This window comes from Numida meleagris, chromosome 4 (genome assembly GCF_002078875.1).
Source record: "Numida meleagris isolate 19003 breed g44 Domestic line chromosome 4, NumMel1.0, whole genome shotgun sequence".
Lineage (NCBI taxonomy): Eukaryota > Metazoa > Chordata > Aves > Galliformes > Numididae > Numida > Numida meleagris.
Window position 1 is genome coordinate 35,838,341 of NC_034412.1, and position 20,038 is coordinate 35,858,378.

The 20,038-nt window shown below is 39.1% G+C and overlaps 3 protein-coding genes and 1 long non-coding RNA gene across 6 annotated transcripts in view; 1 reads left to right on the top strand and 3 right to left on the bottom strand.

The window, feature by feature from the left end:
• The window catches only part of ANAPC10 (anaphase promoting complex subunit 10), a 343,652-nt gene extending 343,529 nt beyond the window's left edge, over nucleotides 1–123 (bottom strand). Inside the window, exon 1 of the mRNA XM_021395466.1 lies at nucleotides 37–123. The gene's annotated coding sequence lies outside the window, so the exon portion shown is untranslated. The remainder of the gene's footprint in view (nucleotides 1–36) is intronic.
• Nucleotides 27–15,573, top strand: ABCE1 (ATP binding cassette subfamily E member 1). 2 transcript variants are annotated; one of them, XM_021395448.1, is made up of 18 exons: nucleotides 27–112; nucleotides 4,707–4,868; nucleotides 5,389–5,474; nucleotides 6,309–6,406; nucleotides 6,772–6,889; nucleotides 8,360–8,497; nucleotides 8,653–8,722; nucleotides 9,788–9,884; nucleotides 10,647–10,736; nucleotides 11,037–11,158; nucleotides 11,738–11,959; nucleotides 12,435–12,494; nucleotides 12,574–12,632; nucleotides 12,802–12,912; nucleotides 12,995–13,137; nucleotides 13,226–13,348; nucleotides 14,357–14,468; nucleotides 14,707–15,435. In XM_021395448.1, the coding sequence occupies exons 2-18, from the start codon at nucleotides 4,766–4,768 to the stop codon at nucleotides 14,752–14,754; spliced, it is 1,800 nt and encodes a 599-aa protein (XP_021251123.1). In that variant the 5' UTR covers nucleotides 27–112; nucleotides 4,707–4,765; the 3' UTR covers nucleotides 14,755–15,435. The 2 variants fall into 2 exon arrangements, with proteins under 2 accessions (XP_021251123.1, XP_021251122.1); XM_021395447.1 differs by lacking the exon at nucleotides 27–112 and adding an exon at nucleotides 141–297 and having other exon boundaries at nucleotides 14,707–15,573.
• Nucleotides 647–4,691, bottom strand: LOC110398097. The gene is made up of 2 exons (XR_002438199.1): nucleotides 3,176–4,691; nucleotides 647–2,930 (listed from the first exon to the last, which is right to left on the bottom strand). It is a non-coding gene; the product is annotated as an uncharacterized LOC110398097 (long non-coding RNA).
• The window catches only part of OTUD4 (OTU deubiquitinase 4), a 29,965-nt gene continuing 26,049 nt past the window's right edge, over nucleotides 16,123–20,038 (bottom strand). For both annotated transcript variants that reach the window (XM_021395441.1, XM_021395442.1), the window contains one exon: nucleotides 16,123–18,728. In XM_021395441.1, the coding sequence (XP_021251116.1) occupies nucleotides 17,484–18,728 (1,245 nt within the window). In that variant the 3' untranslated portion in view covers nucleotides 16,123–17,483. The remainder of the gene's footprint in view (nucleotides 18,729–20,038) is intronic.

The following is a 20,038-nucleotide window of genomic DNA, read 5'->3' on the forward strand; positions in this document are numbered from 1 at the left end:
CTCCCTTAGAGCCCGGAGCGCGGGCACCGCGCTTACGTCAAGCTCTGCTCCGTCGGCGTCACTCGGAGATGACGCCATCAACGGGCGCGTCCCCGCCCCTTCCCTGCCACAGGTGCCGCTCTGTCCCCGCCGGGCTCCCCGTCCTTCCTCTCCTCTCTATGGTGCGCGGCGCTAGCCCCGCCCTGCTGGGGAGGCGGCCATCTTGGCCGGGTGGCGGCGGGAGCACGTTGTGCCGGCCCGCGCTCGGCAGCTCTGGTGGCTGCCGAGCCCGGTCCGGAAGCGGGCCCCCATTTCTCGGTAAGCGGGCTCCGGAGAGGCGGGAGGACGGGTCCGTGCCCTTGCGCGGAGTTCAGGGAAGCGGCGCAGCCCCCTCCCCGTGACGACGGCCCGGCTTTCGGAGCTGGGCCCGGCCGCGGCCCCTTCCTATGGCACCGCGGTCCCGGCCCCTCGCTACGCTCCAGCCGCCCTCGGAGGGAGCGCGCCGCGCGGCACAGCCGTGCACATCTTTCCGCTTCGGGCCCAGCCCTGCGGCTGAGCCGCGCCGAGAAACCCGTCGGGTGGGAGGAAAGGAGGGAGGGAGGGCGGGCTGCCCGGCGGAGGCTAAGGCTGCTAGGGGAGAAAGCCGGGCTTTGCCTTAATGCAGAAAGTTAACCTGGTCTGCGCCTGCGTGCATGCATGGCAAAGAGATCGAGACTTCTTTAAGGTAACAATAACTCGATTGCCATCTTGACAAGGTAAAAGGGCTAGGCTGATCTTCGCAATATGAGTTTTATAAAACAAAACCAAGAAGGGAATTTCTTCAGGACTGCAGCAGTACTTGCTCTCTGCCATGCTTAAAAAAAAAAAACAAAACCCTTCTGTAATTTTCGTGTGTGCTGATTCCATTTTATGGGTTTATGCCTTTTGCATCGTGTTGAAGGAAAATATTAAAGATGGAGTGATAATGACCACGATTCAGCGCCGGCTGAGCACACCCACTCGTTGTGCTGCGTCAGTGCATTTGACCATATGCTTTTCATGTTCATGCTGAGTTTATTTTCATATTCGTGTCACCTTGTGAGCAATGTAATGAGTTAAGTACAGTCATTAGGTTTGGGGCTTGATTAAACCTCTCGTACAATGTCGTCTTAGTTTCTAAAACAAACGTCAAAACCTTAAGCTAGACTAGTTTGTAGTTCTCAGTATACCTTGTTCTGCTTATGCCATTTACTGCTTCTGCTCTGACACTAACAAATGTAGTGATCCCCATATGCAGACTCTGTTTTTTAATTTCAAGTTCCTTTGGGCCTTCTAAGTACCTTTTTCTTCTTCTTGTGGAGTCACTGTATGTAATCTGTTAGCAGTGGATCAAGAAAGAACTTTTGAGGCTCATTACTTTCAGAGGAACGTGTGAATACCGTTCATCCTCATTTCTTTCCACTGTGTTTAGTTTACATGTGATGCAATTTAATAAAAATATTAACTATTTTTTTCTGCGAGGTAACTAAGTATGACTTGATTCTGAACACAGATCTCTCCTTGGCAACATTTAATTGAATCAACTCTAGCAATCTTTCAGTCTTCATTTACAATTTTTATTAGTGCTTGTATGTTCTGTGTCATTCAAAGCAATTACAAATCCTTCTGTCATTCTAATCTGGCAATTCTATTATGAGTAATGCCTGTGACAGAAGAAACAAATAATGGTACTTCAAAAAGCATAAGAACATTGTGTTGAAATGCTCATGATACCATTTTGTGTGTCTTAGTTTTAGACATGTTTATGGTAAGTGACATAACTGGATTTAGTCGGCAGCATGAGGCTTCAATAAGTGATACTGGCAAGGTGTTGAAAACTTTGTTAGTAGTTGTTACTCTTCCTCATTCTTTCACTTGCATCTTCAGTCCACAGTTCTGGTAAAATTCACTGATCCAAAGTAACATATCGCTCTATAGTTAGTAGCAGATAAGCGTTTTCATGCTTTGTCTTCAGTTCTGTTCTTGACTGGGGAAGCAGAAAGTGCTTCTGAATACCAGTTCCTCCTGCTGACCATACCTAGCAATTAACGCTGTGCTGCACTCTACTGTACACATCCCATATTTGTTGCTGAGCTGCGTTTTGAGAGCTCACTCTCTGCACCTAGAAATTGAACTATCCTGTGCAGTGCATTAAAGGCTACTGCGGTAGCTGCACATGCGAGTAACTTGAGTTTAGTTTGGTTTTGAACATTAGTTTACTCTCAACTGTCAGTTCTGAGTATGATTTTTTTTTTTCCCTTGTGGGTAATAATTGTCATAGACATCAGGACAGTCCTGGAGATGTTGGAGAAGTGACAAGTCATAAATATTATTTTCTGAAAATGGCTTAATACCACTGGAGAGGTTTGATTCAACTGATGTTTCATCTTGTAGATGAGAGCAGGAATGCCTGATCCTACATCTCCATCCTGGTGTGGTAGTTCTGTTTCTCCCCCTACGTCCAGTACTCTTTAAATACTTGGTGCACTTACATCTGTGACTTCAAGATGATTCAAAACTCTTCACTGCAGGTGGTTATTTTCACATATAGTGGCATTAGAAGAAAAATAATTGTGAGGCTGTTGTATTACCTAAGAACCAAGGTCTGATTCAGCAATGGATAGACTGTATAGACTTGAATTTAATTATCCCACCAAGAATAGGGGGAATGCTTGTTGAAGTAAATAACACAAACTAAACATTTGAAGCTGTTTTGGTGTAGTCTTTTAGAGGGATCCACTCCCTTCTTCTCCTGCATTGCTTTAAGCGTATACCAGACTGGAAGGGTGGAAAGTGAAGTTAGTCTGTCTTGCCTGCTAATCTGTATTCCTCAGGTGCAAGCCCACAAGTTAGGGAGGTTGAGCAGGGAAAGCAAGCTTCTGAAGTACAGCACTTTGTCTGTTGGAGCTTCCTTTTGTAACCTGTAGAAGTAGCTGTATGTGTAGTTAGAGATAAGGTAACTAGTGAGGAAAGCTTGCCCAGAAGATAGACAGTGGCCTGTGTGCTTAAGGTCCTCAGCCACACTGGCTTTGTTAGAGAAAGTGCTCAGCCAAGTCAGGCATTTCCCTTGCGTAACAGCAGAAGGACCAGCAAGATGGGAAGATGTTACAAAAAGTGTAATGGCAGAAAGACTAGCGCAATGGGAAGATAATACAAGAGAAAGAAGAGAAATGCTCACCTGTCTCTAGGGATCTAGGCTTGCAGAAGAAACTCCCCAGAGGAGGAATCTCCAATAAGAGATTCTTCCTCAGGGGCAGTCAGCCCTTAAATGAGGTCTAAGAGAGGTGGAGCCAGGCTCCACCCCTTCCAGTCACACAGGTGAATTGCCTTCACCTGTGCTCCTAGGGCTGGCCAGGTCTTGTCTCCAGGTGCTCAATTGGTGGTTCATGCTGTGACTCAACAGTTCCCATACACCTTGGGAAACTGTAGAGAGAGCAAGTATCACCTCCAGATACTCTACATGCTGCAGACTACAGAACATTCATAAAAAAGCAGTAGAATGTATTCCTGAAGAAGGTGTCTTTGTCTTCATTGAAACACTGACAAAATCCATTATCTCAGTCGCCTAGAAAATTGTCAAACACCCTTAGAGTTTTTAATAATAAATTTCATGTTTCTTGTTTTCTTGTGTAAGAAAAATGTATTAAAGTTAGAATTGCAAACCCTTTGTTCCATGTCTACAATGAACGTATCAGCCACTGGACTATGGAGTGAGTTTTATAAGTATTTTTAAACGTTCAGTTGTTTTTAATAACATCATTGGTGTCATTAAGACTTACTTTTTGGCTCTTAAAAAAGCTAAAAGATTAAAGAAAAAATAGAGGTATTGAAATAAGCAACAGCTACAAGAAGGTTGGAAGCATGACTAAACAATTGCATTCATTTGTATCTGATGAGAATATCTTCAGCCATTTAAAATACTCGGGGAATTCAAAACAGGAGTAAGGCTACCACTTCGGAAAGAAAGCACTGAAAATATTCATGGTAATAATGGATTTAAAGATTCAGTAACATCTTAATTTCTGATCTCTGCTCTGTGTAAGGTGCCAGTCTCTTCCCTTCTTTCATATTAATAGTATCTGTAGGACTCTTTCTAACGAAAGCTCACAGGGCAGCTCTTAGGGAAGAATAGGGTTAAATGTAATAAATACACCATACACCTATTTTATTCTTGCTTTCTTTAGGAGGCTGAAACTCATAACTTTTCATTATATAAAAGCTGTATGTAGTAAATAGCCTGCAGAGCTTTAGTTGGGTTGGACAAAGATATGCTGGACATCCAATAGAAGACAGTTCCTTTGATAAGAAATATGGAAATCCTTTTCTTGGGAGGAAGTCTGTCTGCAGGTTGTGTGGAAATTAGAAGTATTTCAGGACTCCTTGACAGCTAGTCTTTAAGCTGCTGATACATACAGCATAGAATATGTAGTTCTTACCATCATATGCTTTTCTAGGAAGCAAGTGCATTCTCAGATGTAACTGAAATTTTATTTTGCAATCTACAGATTGGAGAGGAATGGAAAAGCAAATTTTAAAAATTAGGCCATTACATCAGTATCCTTTCTACTTGTATCAGAGTCTCTTTGCCCTGACATATTTTGATTTTTTTCTTCTCTGATTCCTGTTTTTAATAACTTCAGATATGTACTGTCTTCCCTGCGCTGTCAGTAATTATTATGTTCTGTCTGTTTTTTGTTTTTTTCCTTAAGATCTGGAAGACAGATCACCCTCATAACTGGTGAATGCGTGTAAACGTAAACCGTGCATTATGGCAGACAAATTAACAAGAATTGCTATTGTCAACCACGACAAGTGTAAGCCAAAGAAATGCCGTCAGGAATGCAAAAAGAGTTGTCCTGTGGTTCGAATGGGTAAGTGATGTATCTTAAAGTATTTGAGCACTTTGGAAAGTTTAAAATTACTTTCAGTCAGAATGAGCTAGGGTGTTGGGGTTTTTTATTCTTACTTTGTTTTATAAAGACTGTAAAAGTTGAACATTCGTCATTGCAAGTGTGAGCGATTCATAGCAGTAATGCCAATTTTGAGGTCTTCAGATGATCTGAAGCTGCTGTGACTCTTCACAGGGTCATGTCATCGAATAGTTTGGGTTGGAAGGGATTTTAGAGATCATTCTCTTCCAACCCTTGTCATGAGCAGGGACACCTCCTGCTAGACTCGGTTGCCCAGGGCCCCTTCCAGCCTGGCTTTGAGCACTTCCAGGGATGGGGCATCCACACCTTCTCAGGGCAACTTGGTCCAGTGCCTCACCACCCTCAACATGAAGAATTTCTTCCTATTATTTGACTACATGTTCTTTGGAATTTAGTAGTGCTAGCAAGAAATAGGATACATCAGAAGCTTTCTTGAGTTAATGTTATTCTTTATCACCAGGAAAACTTTGCATAGAAGTCACATCACAGAGCAAAATAGCATGGATCTCTGAAACACTTTGTATTGGTTGTGGGATTTGCATCAAGGTAAAAGTTATTCTGCTTTATATAAAGTGATAATATTTCCTTATTATGCTGATATTACACTATATTACTATGCAGACAGCAACTTCACAAAGTAATTTTGTTTCCCCAAATAATCAGACCTTGTTAACTGTTATTGTTAAAATTAAGTAAAGTACTATGGTAGGTTACTGAACTGGTGGGGTTGGGAATGTAGGCTGTATCTTTTTGTTTGTGACTTTGTTTTGGGTGGTTGGGAGTTTGGATGGTTGGCTGGCTGGTTTTGGTGGTGGTTTTCTTGTGTTTTTGGTGGTTGTATTTTTGTTGTTGTTGTGTGTCTTAGTGGGTTGTTTTTGTAGCAGCAGACACTGAACAATAAAAGATGCTTTTGTAAGAGAGCTTTTGCATATATGCTGTTTAACTTCTGTCATAGACTGACAGTCTAAATTGGTGCTTTGATTTGGAAAGCGTGCTGTAGTCTTTCTTTGGAGAAAGTTGACTAAGTAAATGACAGTGAAGTCATTTTTTCATGGAATATCCCAAGTTAGAAGGGACCCACAGGGATCATTGAGTCCAGCTCCTGACTATAATTTAAAAGTCTGTAAACTGCAATCATTAAACTGCTGAATTAAAAAGTCATTGACATAGCCTGTAAGTGGTTTAGTGTATTTTACTGATAAGCAAAAAATCTTTAACAGGTGCCACGTAGCCAGTCTTTTTTTTGTGAAAGTCCTTTTTTTAAAAAAAAAATATTTAGGCACACAGCTCTGCAGTACCAAAAATAAGATTTTTTTTTGTAAATTGTTTGCGTGCACAAGTGCACAAGGAATATAATACATAAATTTGTTAAAATTACAGAAATGTCCTTTTGGAGCCTTGTCAATTGTTAACTTACCTAGCAACCTGGAGAAAGAAACAACACACAGATACTGTGCCAACGCCTTCAAACTTCACAGGTATTTTATTTTCCAGATCAATGTAAAAGACAAAACTTTTCAAGATTTTGTTAGTCTAAACTAGGAGTTCATATACAGCTGTTGATGGTTCTTGGCTCAGTTGCTTCATTTTTGAATGCTAATGACTGTTATTTAAAAACACTGTAGTGAAATTGAATGTAAGTGCTATTTTACAGAACAAATGCTCTTGCTTAAAAAAACAGACTGTTCTTAATTTTTGCTGCATCATGGATTGTCAGATTAACAATGCAGGTTTAAATAATCAGCAAGTCCAAAATCAGGTTGTAACATTTACTTCACCACTAAATCTTGGTGCGTGACAGCATTAAATCAATGTAATCCAAAGTTATTGATGTTGTACACAGGTTGCCTATCCCTCGTCCAGGTGAAGTACTGGGTTTGGTTGGAACCAATGGTATTGGAAAATCAACTGCCTTGAAAATTTTAGCAGGAAAGCAGAAGCCAAATCTTGGAAAATACGATGTACGTATCTGCAATAAAATAGAGTTGGCATTATAGACAGCTGTGGTTATACAGTTTCACCCAATTCTTCTATATAGGAATGTGGTAGAATTTGGAAGGACAGTGGCACTTTTCCTCTTTATAGCCAAAGGACCTAACTCCACCGAGAAACAATAGTAGAAAGATGTTTATTACAGCACCACGTATTCTTTAGGCTTTTTTTCTTTGATTCTTCTGAAGATTTCTTATTAGGAAAATTGTGGTTATCGTTTGTTGTTGATGAAGATGTTTCCAACTGTACACTCAATACTGTGTTCTGAAAGTCCATAGTTTCTTCATCTTGCTAAATACTTAGACATTTTGATAGTCTGCTGGCTGCAAGCAGCCAGCCAGGAAAATAATTTACAAGTCTTCGTTTAACTAACACTACACCAAAGGAAATATTATAGAAAAGGCAATCACTACTGTGACTCTTCTTGTCAGATAGTATTTCAATTCTCACCTTCTCACCTTCACGTCACCTTCTGATGTGTGTTGAACCTTTCATCTCTATCTGAAAGAATATAATTTTAATTAATCATCCACTTCATGACTGCCACTTAAAACTACAAAGAAGTAATAACTTTCCAGCTGTATCTTCCATCCTTATTTAAGTTTGGTTTATAATATTTTGTGGACTTCTTGTTTCAGGTGGTAGTACTGCAGAAATAGCAAAACTTTTGACTCTTTGAATGTACTTAATTGAATTGTCATGCTTCCAAAATCAGACCTTCCCATCCGAATCATTATGACCACAGAAACACGTGGTATGAATTGAATCTTACGTGCTGCTTCTTCTCAAAAATTTAGGAAGTTCTTCCTCTGCGTGTATTTGCTTGGTTTGGAAATACAGCTGTGTTACTCTGTTTCTGTACTGATAACCATCCAAATAATTAATTTGGCATCATTAAAAGTAGTAATGCTGTGCAAAATGATACTGTACAGGTTAAGTTTTATCCCCCCAGGTGATTGCTCTGAACAGTTTCGTTTTGTTTATTATTTGAGGTGTTAGGTTTTTCTTAGTTTTTCCTTTTTCTTCTTCTTTCCTTGGAAATGTTGGCTGTAAGCAGAGAAGATGACCAGTTTTTATTGCATCTTCTGTGCAAGTTGATTTTATCAGTCTAGCCCCTTTCCTTTGGATTAGCTGTGTCAGATAGCTCATTCATTCATTTACAGTAATCCACACCATTTCTTGAAAGAGCTACGAGCAGTGCACCTGGAAAAAAAATCTCAACTCTTCTCCATTTTGCAATTAGTTTATTTTGTTCTTAACAGCAACTTCGTAGAGGCAACAAAACAATTTAGTAACTAGCTTTTAGCCAGGTTTTGTTTTGTTTTTCAATCTTGCAAGCATATACAGTTTGCTGTGTTGATTGGCATTTTAAAACTATACCATCTAAAATACATCATCAAAAATGTCTTGAGTAAACATGGGCTTTAATTCTGTCACAGGATCCACCTGACTGGCAAGAAATTTTGACTTATTTCCGAGGTTCTGAATTACAAAATTATTTCACCAAGATCCTGGAAGATGACCTAAAAGCTATCATTAAGCCTCAGTATGTGGACCAGATCCCTAAAGCCGCAAAGGTAAGAAATTTCATTAGTTAATGGCAAACTAGGAGCTTCTCCTGGTATGCTTCTTTTTTATTTAAAGAGTTTCTTAGTGTGAAAAACTCACTACTGTCCAAAGTAATTAATCTTGAAATAACGTTGTTGGGTTATCTGTACTGCTTATCTTTCAGGGAACGGTGGGATCAATTCTGGATAGAAAGGATGAAACTAAGACACAAACTGTTGTATGTCAGCAGCTTGGTAAGTAATCTTGCAAAATCAGTATTTACTGAAAAAAAGAAAGTTGCTGCTGATGTAATTCAAATTTTTAAGTTAGATTTAAAATTTTATTTAGGTTTAAATTAGGTCATCTTTGTAAAAATAAATAACTAAAATGTAAAGATGCTTTCGAAGAAAGCTTAGGTCTTGCTGTAAGTACTGTCTGAACCAATGCCAATAATACTTGCCAAAGGGAAACTAACTGATACATGCTAATTAATAGAATCAAATGCAGTTTCTCTTTCGTGGTAGAACGTGTTTATTTTAAAACTGGAAACATTCCAGTTACCATCTGCTGTTCTTGCTTACTTAGAACTAAAGCAAAATCTTAGCGTCTCCTATGGTAAGAAGCATTGCATGCAAAAAAATACTATGCAAGCATATAAAAATTCTTATTCAGAAAGCTGTATGTAAGTGACTCTAATGGGAGTAATACTGATTTCTGAGAATAATATAATGAATAAGAACATCTGCATAGTCCAGCCTCAGTAATTTTTGTAGATACTTTGAATTCAGTTGCCAACTAAACTGAGGTGTTAGTTTAGGTGTTGCAAAACTAAGAACAAGGTTCTTTTTGGTAGACGTGTGTAGTGAAGATGGGCTATGTTGTACCATGAGAAGTGTGGTCTGTGACAAGAAAATAACTGGCTTTACCCATTCTGTAATGTTTGGAGGACTGGATTGTCCTGCAAGTTAGAACTTTACTATAACGTCTCACAAGAAATGATTTTTAAAATGGTATTCTTTCTTCTTAGAGGCAGAAATCTTCAGTAAATATATGGTGGAAAAGCAAACAGGAATGTAATCTTTATGGCTGTTAGGAAGTAGCCGTACAAATTAATCAGCTCATGCTGCAGGGAAGTCCTAACTTGCTATAACTCCTCTGAATAGCGTTATGATGATTCTGTATCAACTTACTTACTTTACTTCTTCTTTCTGTTTTTTTCCTCTGTGTAGGATGTCTGCTGTGATTATACATGTTTACATAGGTAATAAGCGTATGAATTGTTTGGTATAACATATCTAAAATTAGACTCTTATTTGCAGACTTAACCCATCTGAAAGAAAGGAATGTTGAGGACCTTTCAGGAGGAGAGCTTCAGAGATTTGCTTGTGCAGTTGTTTGCATTCAGAAGGCTGATATGTATGTTTAATTTACTTCTGTTACACATTGCTTCTACTAACCTGTCTCAGAGTGCGGTCCTTTCGTGTATATATATTGCAAGAAATATTTGATCAAAATATTGATTTTTACGCTTTAGCCGATTTGGCAGCTTGAATCTGTTTTTCTTTGATATGTAGTGTGTTTTGTTTCGTTTTTTAATTTGTCTGAACAGAAATATCTAATTTCAGAGAGGTAGCTGTTTCTCAGTGTACCTCACTTAATCATCTTCGGATAAGAAACGGACAGAAATGAGATCCTTCCCCACTTTTGGGAACTTGTTTCCCTCTTCCCTCTGTACTGCAACCAGGAAATTTAGGCCATCTCTAGTCCATGCTGTTTCTTGACTCCTTGGATCAGGAAAGCAAGATCAGAAAACTTTTTTTCGTTTCTGGCTTTGATTTTGTTATTTTGATTTGGTCTGCGGGGAGAGGATGTCTTTCTTCCTACAATTGGTGGATTTGCACTTCGTGTTAAATTTAAGATGAATCAAGACTGAGTGCATGGGATTCCTAACTGACTGTTGACTTCTTGTAACATAACTTTTTCAGAGCTTTAACAACCTCATGTTATACTAATCAAAGATTTAAGGCAAGCATCAGTAAATAATTTTCATTTTTACCCTCTCTCAATATAAGTAACGGTAAATTTTTATTTGTGTTCAGTAGTTGAAATGTTAGTATTAGATTTGAATATGTTGAAAGCTTACCTTCTCTAAGACGTTATTCTTTCTTTTGGGGTTAGCTTCATGTTTGATGAACCTTCGAGCTACCTAGATGTCAAGCAGCGCTTGAAAGCTGCCATTACTATTCGATCCCTAATAAACCCTGACAGGTAAGCTTGTTCTAGTCTGTAATCGTAGTCAACTATACAGTTAAAAAAAAGTCAGTCCATCTCCCTCTAAGTGCTTACTTCTCAATATGCTGCATTAGTAGACGTTTAAAAGATTCTAAGCCAGTAATATCCTATTCCTTCACATGTTGGAAATGTCCTGTAGTTTCTGTACTTAATATTTCAGCATTGGGGTACATTTTGTACTAAGGACATGAAAATATTGATAACCTGTGTGTATGCAAGACCACATAAGCTTGTTTTGGGTTAAAGTATAAAAATCTGTCTGACTGTATTTTTCAGGTACATTATTGTCGTAGAGCACGATCTAAGCGTGTTAGATTATCTCTCTGACTTTATCTGCTGCCTGTATGGTGTGCCAAGCGCTTACGGTGTTGTTACTATGCCTTTCAGCGTAAGAGAAGGTAATTCTTGCCACATCTTGCTTTTTAAACCTACAAAAAAATTCTGTGGAAGAAAAAATATTTATGAAAATTTTGAGAGTTCATTACGTGAATGTGTGTTCTTTCTGCTACGTAATATTTCTGTAACTAAAAAATTATTTTTCTGTACATAAGTTCCATTCTTTATGATACAAAATTTATAACTCAATCCAAAAGCCTTTAATATAAAATACCCATTTCTGGTTCTGGACATGATTTTGATACTTGCAGGTTTTTTTGTAAATTGGAGTTACACAAAAGACCCTATAAATAGCATAAAAGTATTGAACTGAATTGACCACCTGTGTTGATTTAGTAATGTTTTTGTGAGAACAGGTCTGAAAGCAGTAGTCCCTTTAAACCCTACGCACAGTACTAACAACAGGCTTGCAAGAAGAGACTCTGCAGCCTTCTTGTATTTTAATCTAGACTGTCTGTTGTCTCTATAAAGTGCCATATAAAGTCCAACTTCTCCTTATTTACCTGGAATTTACAGCTAAGAAATAAAATCTAGTTTGTCTTGTTTTTGTGTCAGGCATTTTTCTTTTTCTTCCTTCGTAGGCATAAACATCTTTTTAGACGGCTATGTTCCCACTGAAAATCTGAGGTTTCGAGATGCATCTCTGGTATTTAAAGTGGCTGAAACAGCTAATGAAGAAGAGGTTAAAAAGATGTGCATGTACAAATATCCAGGAATGAAAAAAAAGATGGGAGAATTTGAACTATCCATAGTAGCTGGAGAATTTACAGATTCTGAAATTATGGTGATGTTAGGGGAAAATGGTAAGTGGAATTCTTGTTCGAAATGATTCCAACAACCCTGTGTCCCTAAAGCCTTTCTGGAATCTGGGGGCTAGGCTGCTGAATCAATGTTTTTAAGTCAAGTTGAATGCTCATTTTGTAGTAAAGATGTCATGCCATGAGCTTGCTCTGTAAATAGTGGGAACTTGAAGTTACTGAATGTTAAGAACACCATTATTTTATTGTTACCCCATTTTAAAAACTCAGATGGGCAGAATGATTATTGAGCTAGCGAGCTTAGCCATGCATCTAGACTGCAGTAGCTTTAAATGTCTTTTTGATTTGAAAAACAAGCAATAGCAAATACTGCTTGCTTAAAGTAAATATAGGAATACTCAGAGCAGTTGATTTTTAAAATGTGTTCTTTACCCAGTCTTTGTTATATCGCTGACTTAACTACGAGAAGTCCAACTTACTAAAAAAGTCTCAAGCATATGTTACTTCTACCTTATTTTAGGAACTGGCAAAACCACATTTATCCGAATGCTTGCAGGAAGACTTACACCTGATGAAGGAGGTACTACTTAATACATCCGTTGAAACTATGTTCAAGATACAGGAAAGGCTCTTGTTTTCATTATGTTATCTTTTTGTAGGTGAGGTCCCAATTCTAAATGTCAGCTACAAGCCACAGAAGATCAGTCCTAAATCTACAGTATGTTTGTCTTATTTATTAAGTATCATGCTCGCTGCAAAAAGCATGTTCTAACTACACGAGTAGAATTTCCTGATGCCTAAAATAGAATTAAAAGAGCTTTTTGCTTTTAATTATTTGCTTATAACAGGACATGTAAAACTGAGTGGCAGAATCTTTCTTTTGATAGGGAAGCGTTCGTCAGCTACTGCACGAGAAGATAAGGGATGCCTATACCCACCCCCAGTTTGTAACCGATGTAATGAAACCTCTTCAAATAGAAAACATCATTGACCAAGAGGTATTAATGGCCTGAGAGAATATTGTAATTTTTAAGCATTAAAGAAGAAACGTGGCTCACCTTTCTCTCCTCCTCTTACTAGGTTCAGACATTGTCTGGTGGTGAGTTGCAGCGTGTTGCGTTAGCTCTTTGTCTTGGTAAACCTGCAGATGTCTACCTGATTGATGAACCTTCGGCATATTTGGACTCTGAACAACGTCTAATGGCTGCTAGAGTCATGAAACGGTACAGTGAAGGCAGTGGGGAAAAGGTTCGACGTTTTCACTAGTTTTACAGTACATTTCTATTCAGATCTCTCTCAATTCTATTTCAGTTTCATTCTCCATGCTAAAAAAACAGCTTTTGTGGTAGAACATGACTTCATCATGGCTACGTATCTTGCTGATCGGGTGATTGTTTTTGACGGTGTTCCGTCCAAGAACACAGTTGCAAACAGGTAAGAGGCTCGTTTGGTAAGCAAGACACAAGATGACAAAATTGAAATTAGTAGTTTATCAGAAACATCAGTAAAAATAAAGAGATGAAGTATCCTTGGCTGTGGAAATTTAAAGTAAATTATGAAGAAAAGTCAGGAGCTGGTCTAGCTTTTTTATTCTAGCCTGAATCTACTGCACAGCAGTTGAACTGCAGTCACAGGAGGACAAGTAAGCGGCATCAGTGGGGAAGGATGAAGAAAGGGCTGTTAACTGAGTATCCTTATGGAAAACAACTTTCAGCTGTGTTAAAAGAAAGCTGTGAACTAAGGGTGTTTTTGGCACCTATGTAAATACTGTGGGAAGTGCAAGTCTTGACAGTAACATGACATTTGTGGTTTTCACATTTTCAAGTATACAGCTGTCCTTTTTAGATTTCTCTACTTTTGTTCCAATAAATAAATAATTCCATATAAACTATGGAAACTTTGAACAATAAGCATACTGGAAATCAGGCTTGCGGAGCACTGTAATTAGGAAGTAGTTAATATGAGCTTGCTGCAGTAAACACATTGATCTTCAGCTGTGCTAGCTACCTTGTTTCTGATGACCACATTTGTCTGAAATAAAAAACAACACCCAATTGCATAGCCACTTCTCAGCATCATGTTATGATTTTTGCTGCAACTTCTTTTTAATATATAAATACCGTATGTGCCAACACACACGAAAGTATATTTATAAAGTAAAAAGAATGCAAGTGTAGCAAGTTGGAGATTTCTAGTGACATGCTGAGTTACTGTTGAAAAACAGTAATAGTTTTACTACTTCAGACATCATTTGACTGAAAATATTGCACATTCTGGTACATCAAATACCGGCTCCCAGTTGTGTTATCAGACCTGAAAGAGCTCAGAGTGGAAATCAAAGCTGACTGTAGCCTACAAGCATACTTGCCAGCACAAGTATGGAACATCTGAAAACTTTGCTGGAAAGGATGCACCATCTCTCACGTTCATCTCTCTTAACAGTCCTCAGACTCTCTTGGCTGGAATGAATAAGTTTTTATCTCAACTTGAGATCACTTTCAGAAGAGATCCTAACAACTACAGACCAAGAATAAACAAACTCAATTCAATCAAGGTAAGAGAGAAGCACCTTTACAGTGATGAAGCCATGCCTGTTTAATGTAAACCTGGGGTTTAAAAATAATAGAATGAAGACTAGTGTGCTAATCTTGCTGTGCTGAAAAACAGTATGTGGAATGAGTATGAAGAGTAGTAAGTAAAGTAGGAAGGAATTGAGCTGTTTTTACTTTCAGCTATGTTCAAGTCTGCCAAAGACTACTTTTAGTAACACTGGCCTTTTTTCTCTTCCCAAGGATGTGGAACAAAAGAAGAGTGGAAACTACTTTTTCTTGGATGACTAAATATTGAATCTGAGCATCTTTTGTAACTGACCTACAGAAAAGCATATTCAAATCAAATATTGGTGGATAAGAAGGCTCAATTGGGTTTTAGAACACTTCATTTTTTTGGAGCTTAAACCTGTGCTGCGTGTAACAGCTGAGACCAGTAGCAGTGTAAAATCTAGTCTGAGTAAAACTGCCACTTTCTATATTTTGGTGACACAGCCCTGTTTTCAGTGTTATAATTCAAAATAGACCATCTTGAAATTGTGCAAATGAGTCTCCAGCTTTTTCAAAATTGAAAGGAGGTTTTCAGTTCCATCTATTCTACTCACGTACCAGGTGCTTATTGGACTTCTGAATTTTTAAAAATCATTCAAGCTTTTCTGTACAAGATGGAGACTTAGCAAGAATGTCAAGATACAGAAGATCCTCTTATTTTAAAAAGGCCGAATCTCTCTGTATGAGGGTTTCATAAATAAATCTCCTCCTTACAGTTCTTCTGTGATACGGTGCAAAAATCTTTAATCGCTGATTGAGCAGTGTCTGTGTGGTTATAGGCTGTCAGGCACACCCAGAGTACCAACTACCTGTAACAGTGTAAAGAAGGACATTACATCTTTAAGTCCTCACTCCCTAAGCACCTTCTCTGGCCTAGGTACAGGAGAATAATCAAATAAAGTCTCAAGGAAAACACTAAAACCCTGTCAAGCTTCTGTAACTTAAACGTGCGTAAGCGAAGAAAGATCCCTGGCTGGCTTGATTTTCCAGCCGCTTTGCTTCACAAACTGCAGTCAAGGAAGAAGTAGGTTTTTTTGAGTAATAAAACTGTTTCCAAAATACTGATGTCAGCAGAACCTTCCTTCACTGTACTGCAGTACAGCTACATGGAGCTGAATAGAATATGTGTGTCAAAGCGCGTGACAAAATAGTAATTCTGCGTAAGAGGGTAGGGCAGCTCATACATTGGCACAGCGTACCTCACATTTACCAGGTTTAAGAAGCTCAAAGTAAGGCTTCAGTTTTTATGTATACAGCGAAGCATACCTTGTAGCGAGGAGTTTGAATAGCACTATAATGAACTCATTGGTTACATTCTCCATTATTGGCTCAGTTCTCAACTTGAAGTCTCAACTACAGTTCTGAAAGGAATTGTATTTGGATTGCAAAACATAAAAGCCCCCCCGCATAGCCACTACCATTTTGGACAAGAACAGAAATTCAGTTCATGTGCTTCTTAAGTCAGTTTTGCAGTTTGCCTACATATTGCCTGCTGAGTGCATACACACAGTCCTGCTGCTATTTACAAGTAGTTCTGTCAGCAGAACAAAACCAAACGTCTAATAATATCACTGCAACAATTTCAAATATATAAATATAATTTAGAAAGAAGTTGAAAACACAAACATTTATTTCAGTTAGGAGTTTTATACATCACATGCATCTGGAAAGAAATCGTAACTATCACGCAGGTTTCCTGATCAAGGGTGTGCAATCACCTCTTATGCTACTATTTACAGAGATATAAAAATATACACAACACTTAATTTTACAGAGCAGAGCTGAGTGAACACTGCACACTGCACTCTGAGTTCGGAGAACGAAAAGTCCCAACTGGAAGAGCAACAGCAACACTGCAAGAGATCATTATAAGGGTCTGAAAAAACAGCATCAGATCTCTGGCAACAGTGTAAAAATATAAGGCAGAAGCCATTTTCTTCTGAAGTCTGGGGAAGAGCAGAACACAGACTATTCATCTTGCTTTTAAAAAGTAGTTCCAGCAATAAGTTGTACATGCAAAACATAAATTTGCATCAACAGTGCAATAACAAAAAGAATACTGAACAGTAGCTCAACCATACAAACTTAAAAAAAAAAAAGTAACGTACTTTATGCATCTCTTCACACAAAATATCTAGGATTTGTCAGTGCATTAGTGTTAAAGTGGCATTAAAAAAACTTCTGCTATTGTAACAGATGCAGAATTATCTTGGAAATGCATAGCATCTACATTGTATTGTCTTTGTAATTATTTAGTTGGCATAGGCACCATTCTACTCACACCAGCATTAATAATTCTTGGTGGAAACAGCCATTCTTACCAAATCATACACAGCTACTCTTGACTGCTTGTTTCTGATTTCATCAAATAAATGCTTTTTAAAATTCAAAAATATACCCTATGAATATTAAAAGAACTATATACAACATACCTAAGACACGGTGTTAGCTGGCTGCCATACATGTAACACACGGAAGAGAAACATTCAAGTTTGACAGATTTTTGAGATGAAAGGCCTTTGGGTTGGAAGCATATCAAAGACAACAGTGCAGTAGGCTGAGAATTCCTTTAGCTCAGTTCAGAACTAAGGCATTGTATGTTAAAATATATTTGGTGCAATGTTACCATCAATTTTAGAATCTAGATCACATCAAATGCTGTAATTTGTCACCCTAGTAAACATATATATCCGTCTTACATCACAAACTCAAACCTTTGTGGAAAAAATTCAAACACTAAACCTATATTGTTCTTTTCTAATCCGACATTGAGGAAAAAATCACTAAGCCAACCAAACCGCAATCTCCACTAAACAAAATGAGAGGAGCTCATATCCTCATAGTCTTTAATCACCAAAATTTCAACGTATCCTTGGACTTCGCTAAAAGGAAATACTAAGATTTTAGACTTCTACCTCAAATTATCTTTTGCATTTGCAAACTTTCAATGATCCATTCATCCATTCATTCTATGCTTGATGTCCCCTCTGATTATCTCCCAGTGTTGCCCTTCTCCTGTCATTCCTGTACGGCCTACCTCTAAAGTTTCGCTGGTACTGGTTGCCTTCATCTCTACTTCTGCTGGGCGGTCCTTTCCAAGCTTCCTCGTTTCTTTGGAACTGGTATCCTCCCCTACTAGAATAACCCCATTCCATTCTAGGCCTTCTGCCTCCTCCATAAGTCTGGTTATAAAATTGCTTGGATCTCCCGCTTCTCAGCATATCAGAAACTTCATTCTCATCTTCAGAGCTCTCTTCCCTCATTCTTTGTGCCCTGTTTTCTGTCTGTAGACTACCAGCACCCTTGGAATCTCTAACTTTATCAGTCTTATCCTTACGACTGTGAACAGTATTTTTCAGTTCATTTTTTGGTGGTTCTGCCAATGGCAGCGTGGTGTTGGGCACCACCATCTGCCTCTCAACCCCCTGTACTTGTGGAGAACGGTTTTGCAGCCCAGCTGTTGCCTGCTTAGCAGGAGAGGCTGAAGTACAAGTTTGCTCCAAATGAGGTGCTCTAGCTGAAGTTTCTTTGGGGGCACTGCATTCGCTGCTCGCGCTAGCCACAGGGAACGGTACGGTGTTTGAGCCACTGCTGCTGTTAGTCTTCTGAAGCTGTTCTACACAGTTTACCGCAGGAACTGGAGTACTGCATTCTTTACCCACATACATGTTTGCAGATGTGCTAGTTGTTGCCTCTTTGTCCTCAGGTGCCATAACAACACTGGGTCTTGCTACTGAATTTTCAATGAAGCCCTGAACTGGGTACCCATACCAGAAGTGAGGAAAGAAAGGAGGTGCTATTGGAAGAGCACCTAGAAAGTGACTGTGTCCAAAAGATGGTTGCGGGAACATGTTTTTCCCCCTCAGGGGCTCCTCATAGTTTGCATGAAGGGCTTGCACTGAATTCTCCGATTCGACACGGAGTTGTCCTTGACTTTCTGACACCTGAGCCGTAGGTACGATCAGCGGCAGTGATGGCGGCCTGCTGTCAACCTGTGACATTTGACCATTGGATCTGGTCTCGCTCTGAATAGCAAAGTGCCTGTTTGGTTGCGCGGTCTCATTTTCAATCTGCGTCGGTGGAACCTCCTGGAACCAGGGATTGTGCGGATACACGGGGAGGGACACGTTTGGGTACATTCGACAAGCAGCTAAATAAGCCTGGTGCAGAGGGTACAGGTAAGTATGAGGTGCCCACATGGGACAGCTGTATGCCTGCAAGGTAAGAAGAAACAAGACCTTGGTCTTTTGAATGTGTAGACAGATAAGCAGCAAACAGGTCATTTATCATTATGAAACAGATTTTATTTCTCGTGACTGCCCTCAGTTCTTAAGCATTTCTGTGCTTTCAGCATCATGTTCTCTTCTTTTTTTTTTTTTCTTTCCAAATGCATTTGAAATAGGGACCGGTTACCATCAGTAAGAGAACGTGATAACACAGTTGCTGTATGGTCAATTTAAACAAATGAACACCAAGACCAAGTCTGCATTTGTCAACTCTAACTGACAATATGACCACAGATGACAAGCTAATTAGCTAACACAGACATACAGGAAGGGAAGGGGGTTGCTACCTGAAGTGGATGACTTCAGTATTGTCAACATAGCTCGTGAGCAACACCACTGGATGTTCTTCTAAGGCAGTGTGTCAAATACACACATTTTAGGTTATACAGAACACCAAACACAGCTGTTATTGGCACAAGAAGAAAACACTGGAGCAGGTAGGGGGTAGAGTCCAAAACATGGCACGGTCTAGTGTGTGCCATCTGTAGAAACCGTCCCTGGAGCAAACTGTCCTGAAAGCCTACCTAGATCCCTTTTGATAGGAACTAGTCAGATCACTCTGATCGAGCTGCTGAAAGAGCGTGGGCACCAGGATGACAGCCTCTGGGAACAAAGCAGTGCACAGGAGAACCTGCAAGGTGGTTGCCAGGTCCACCATACCATTTGCTCAACTGAAGAGCAGAACTATTAAATCTCAGTACTTCGACCAGTAGATGGTACTGAAAGCCCAAAATGACAGGCTATATCCTAAATAACACAAAGGATAGTCCGAAACAGACATAGGTTTCGAAAACACTGCTTAAGCACTTTAAATACACTGCAGTGGCACCTGCTAAGTGGCACTTAGGCATTTTCCAATAAACAAAAATATCTGTACTAGGTACATGGCTATCAAATCTAAATTCACTTTGTAACTTGTGCTGAATGTTGTCTTTAACCTGAGCAAGTGAGACAGACAAGCAGTTACCTAGAAGAGTCCCACCTGGAAAGATAAGACAGGTATTTTTACTACAGTGGTTTTGCCAGTGCACAGACATTATCAAAGGCAGAAGACTGACTGTCTTCTATGTACTGCTTCTAGAAGAATGCATGTGCAAACACACATTGGTTTACCTGTGAATTTGTAAAGCACAATTTCTGTGGATTGCATATAACCATGGTTTGAAGCAGATAGATCTATCATTGTTGAATTGCAGCGTGGACACTTAGAATTCCAGTCAATAGAAGGCAAAATACAA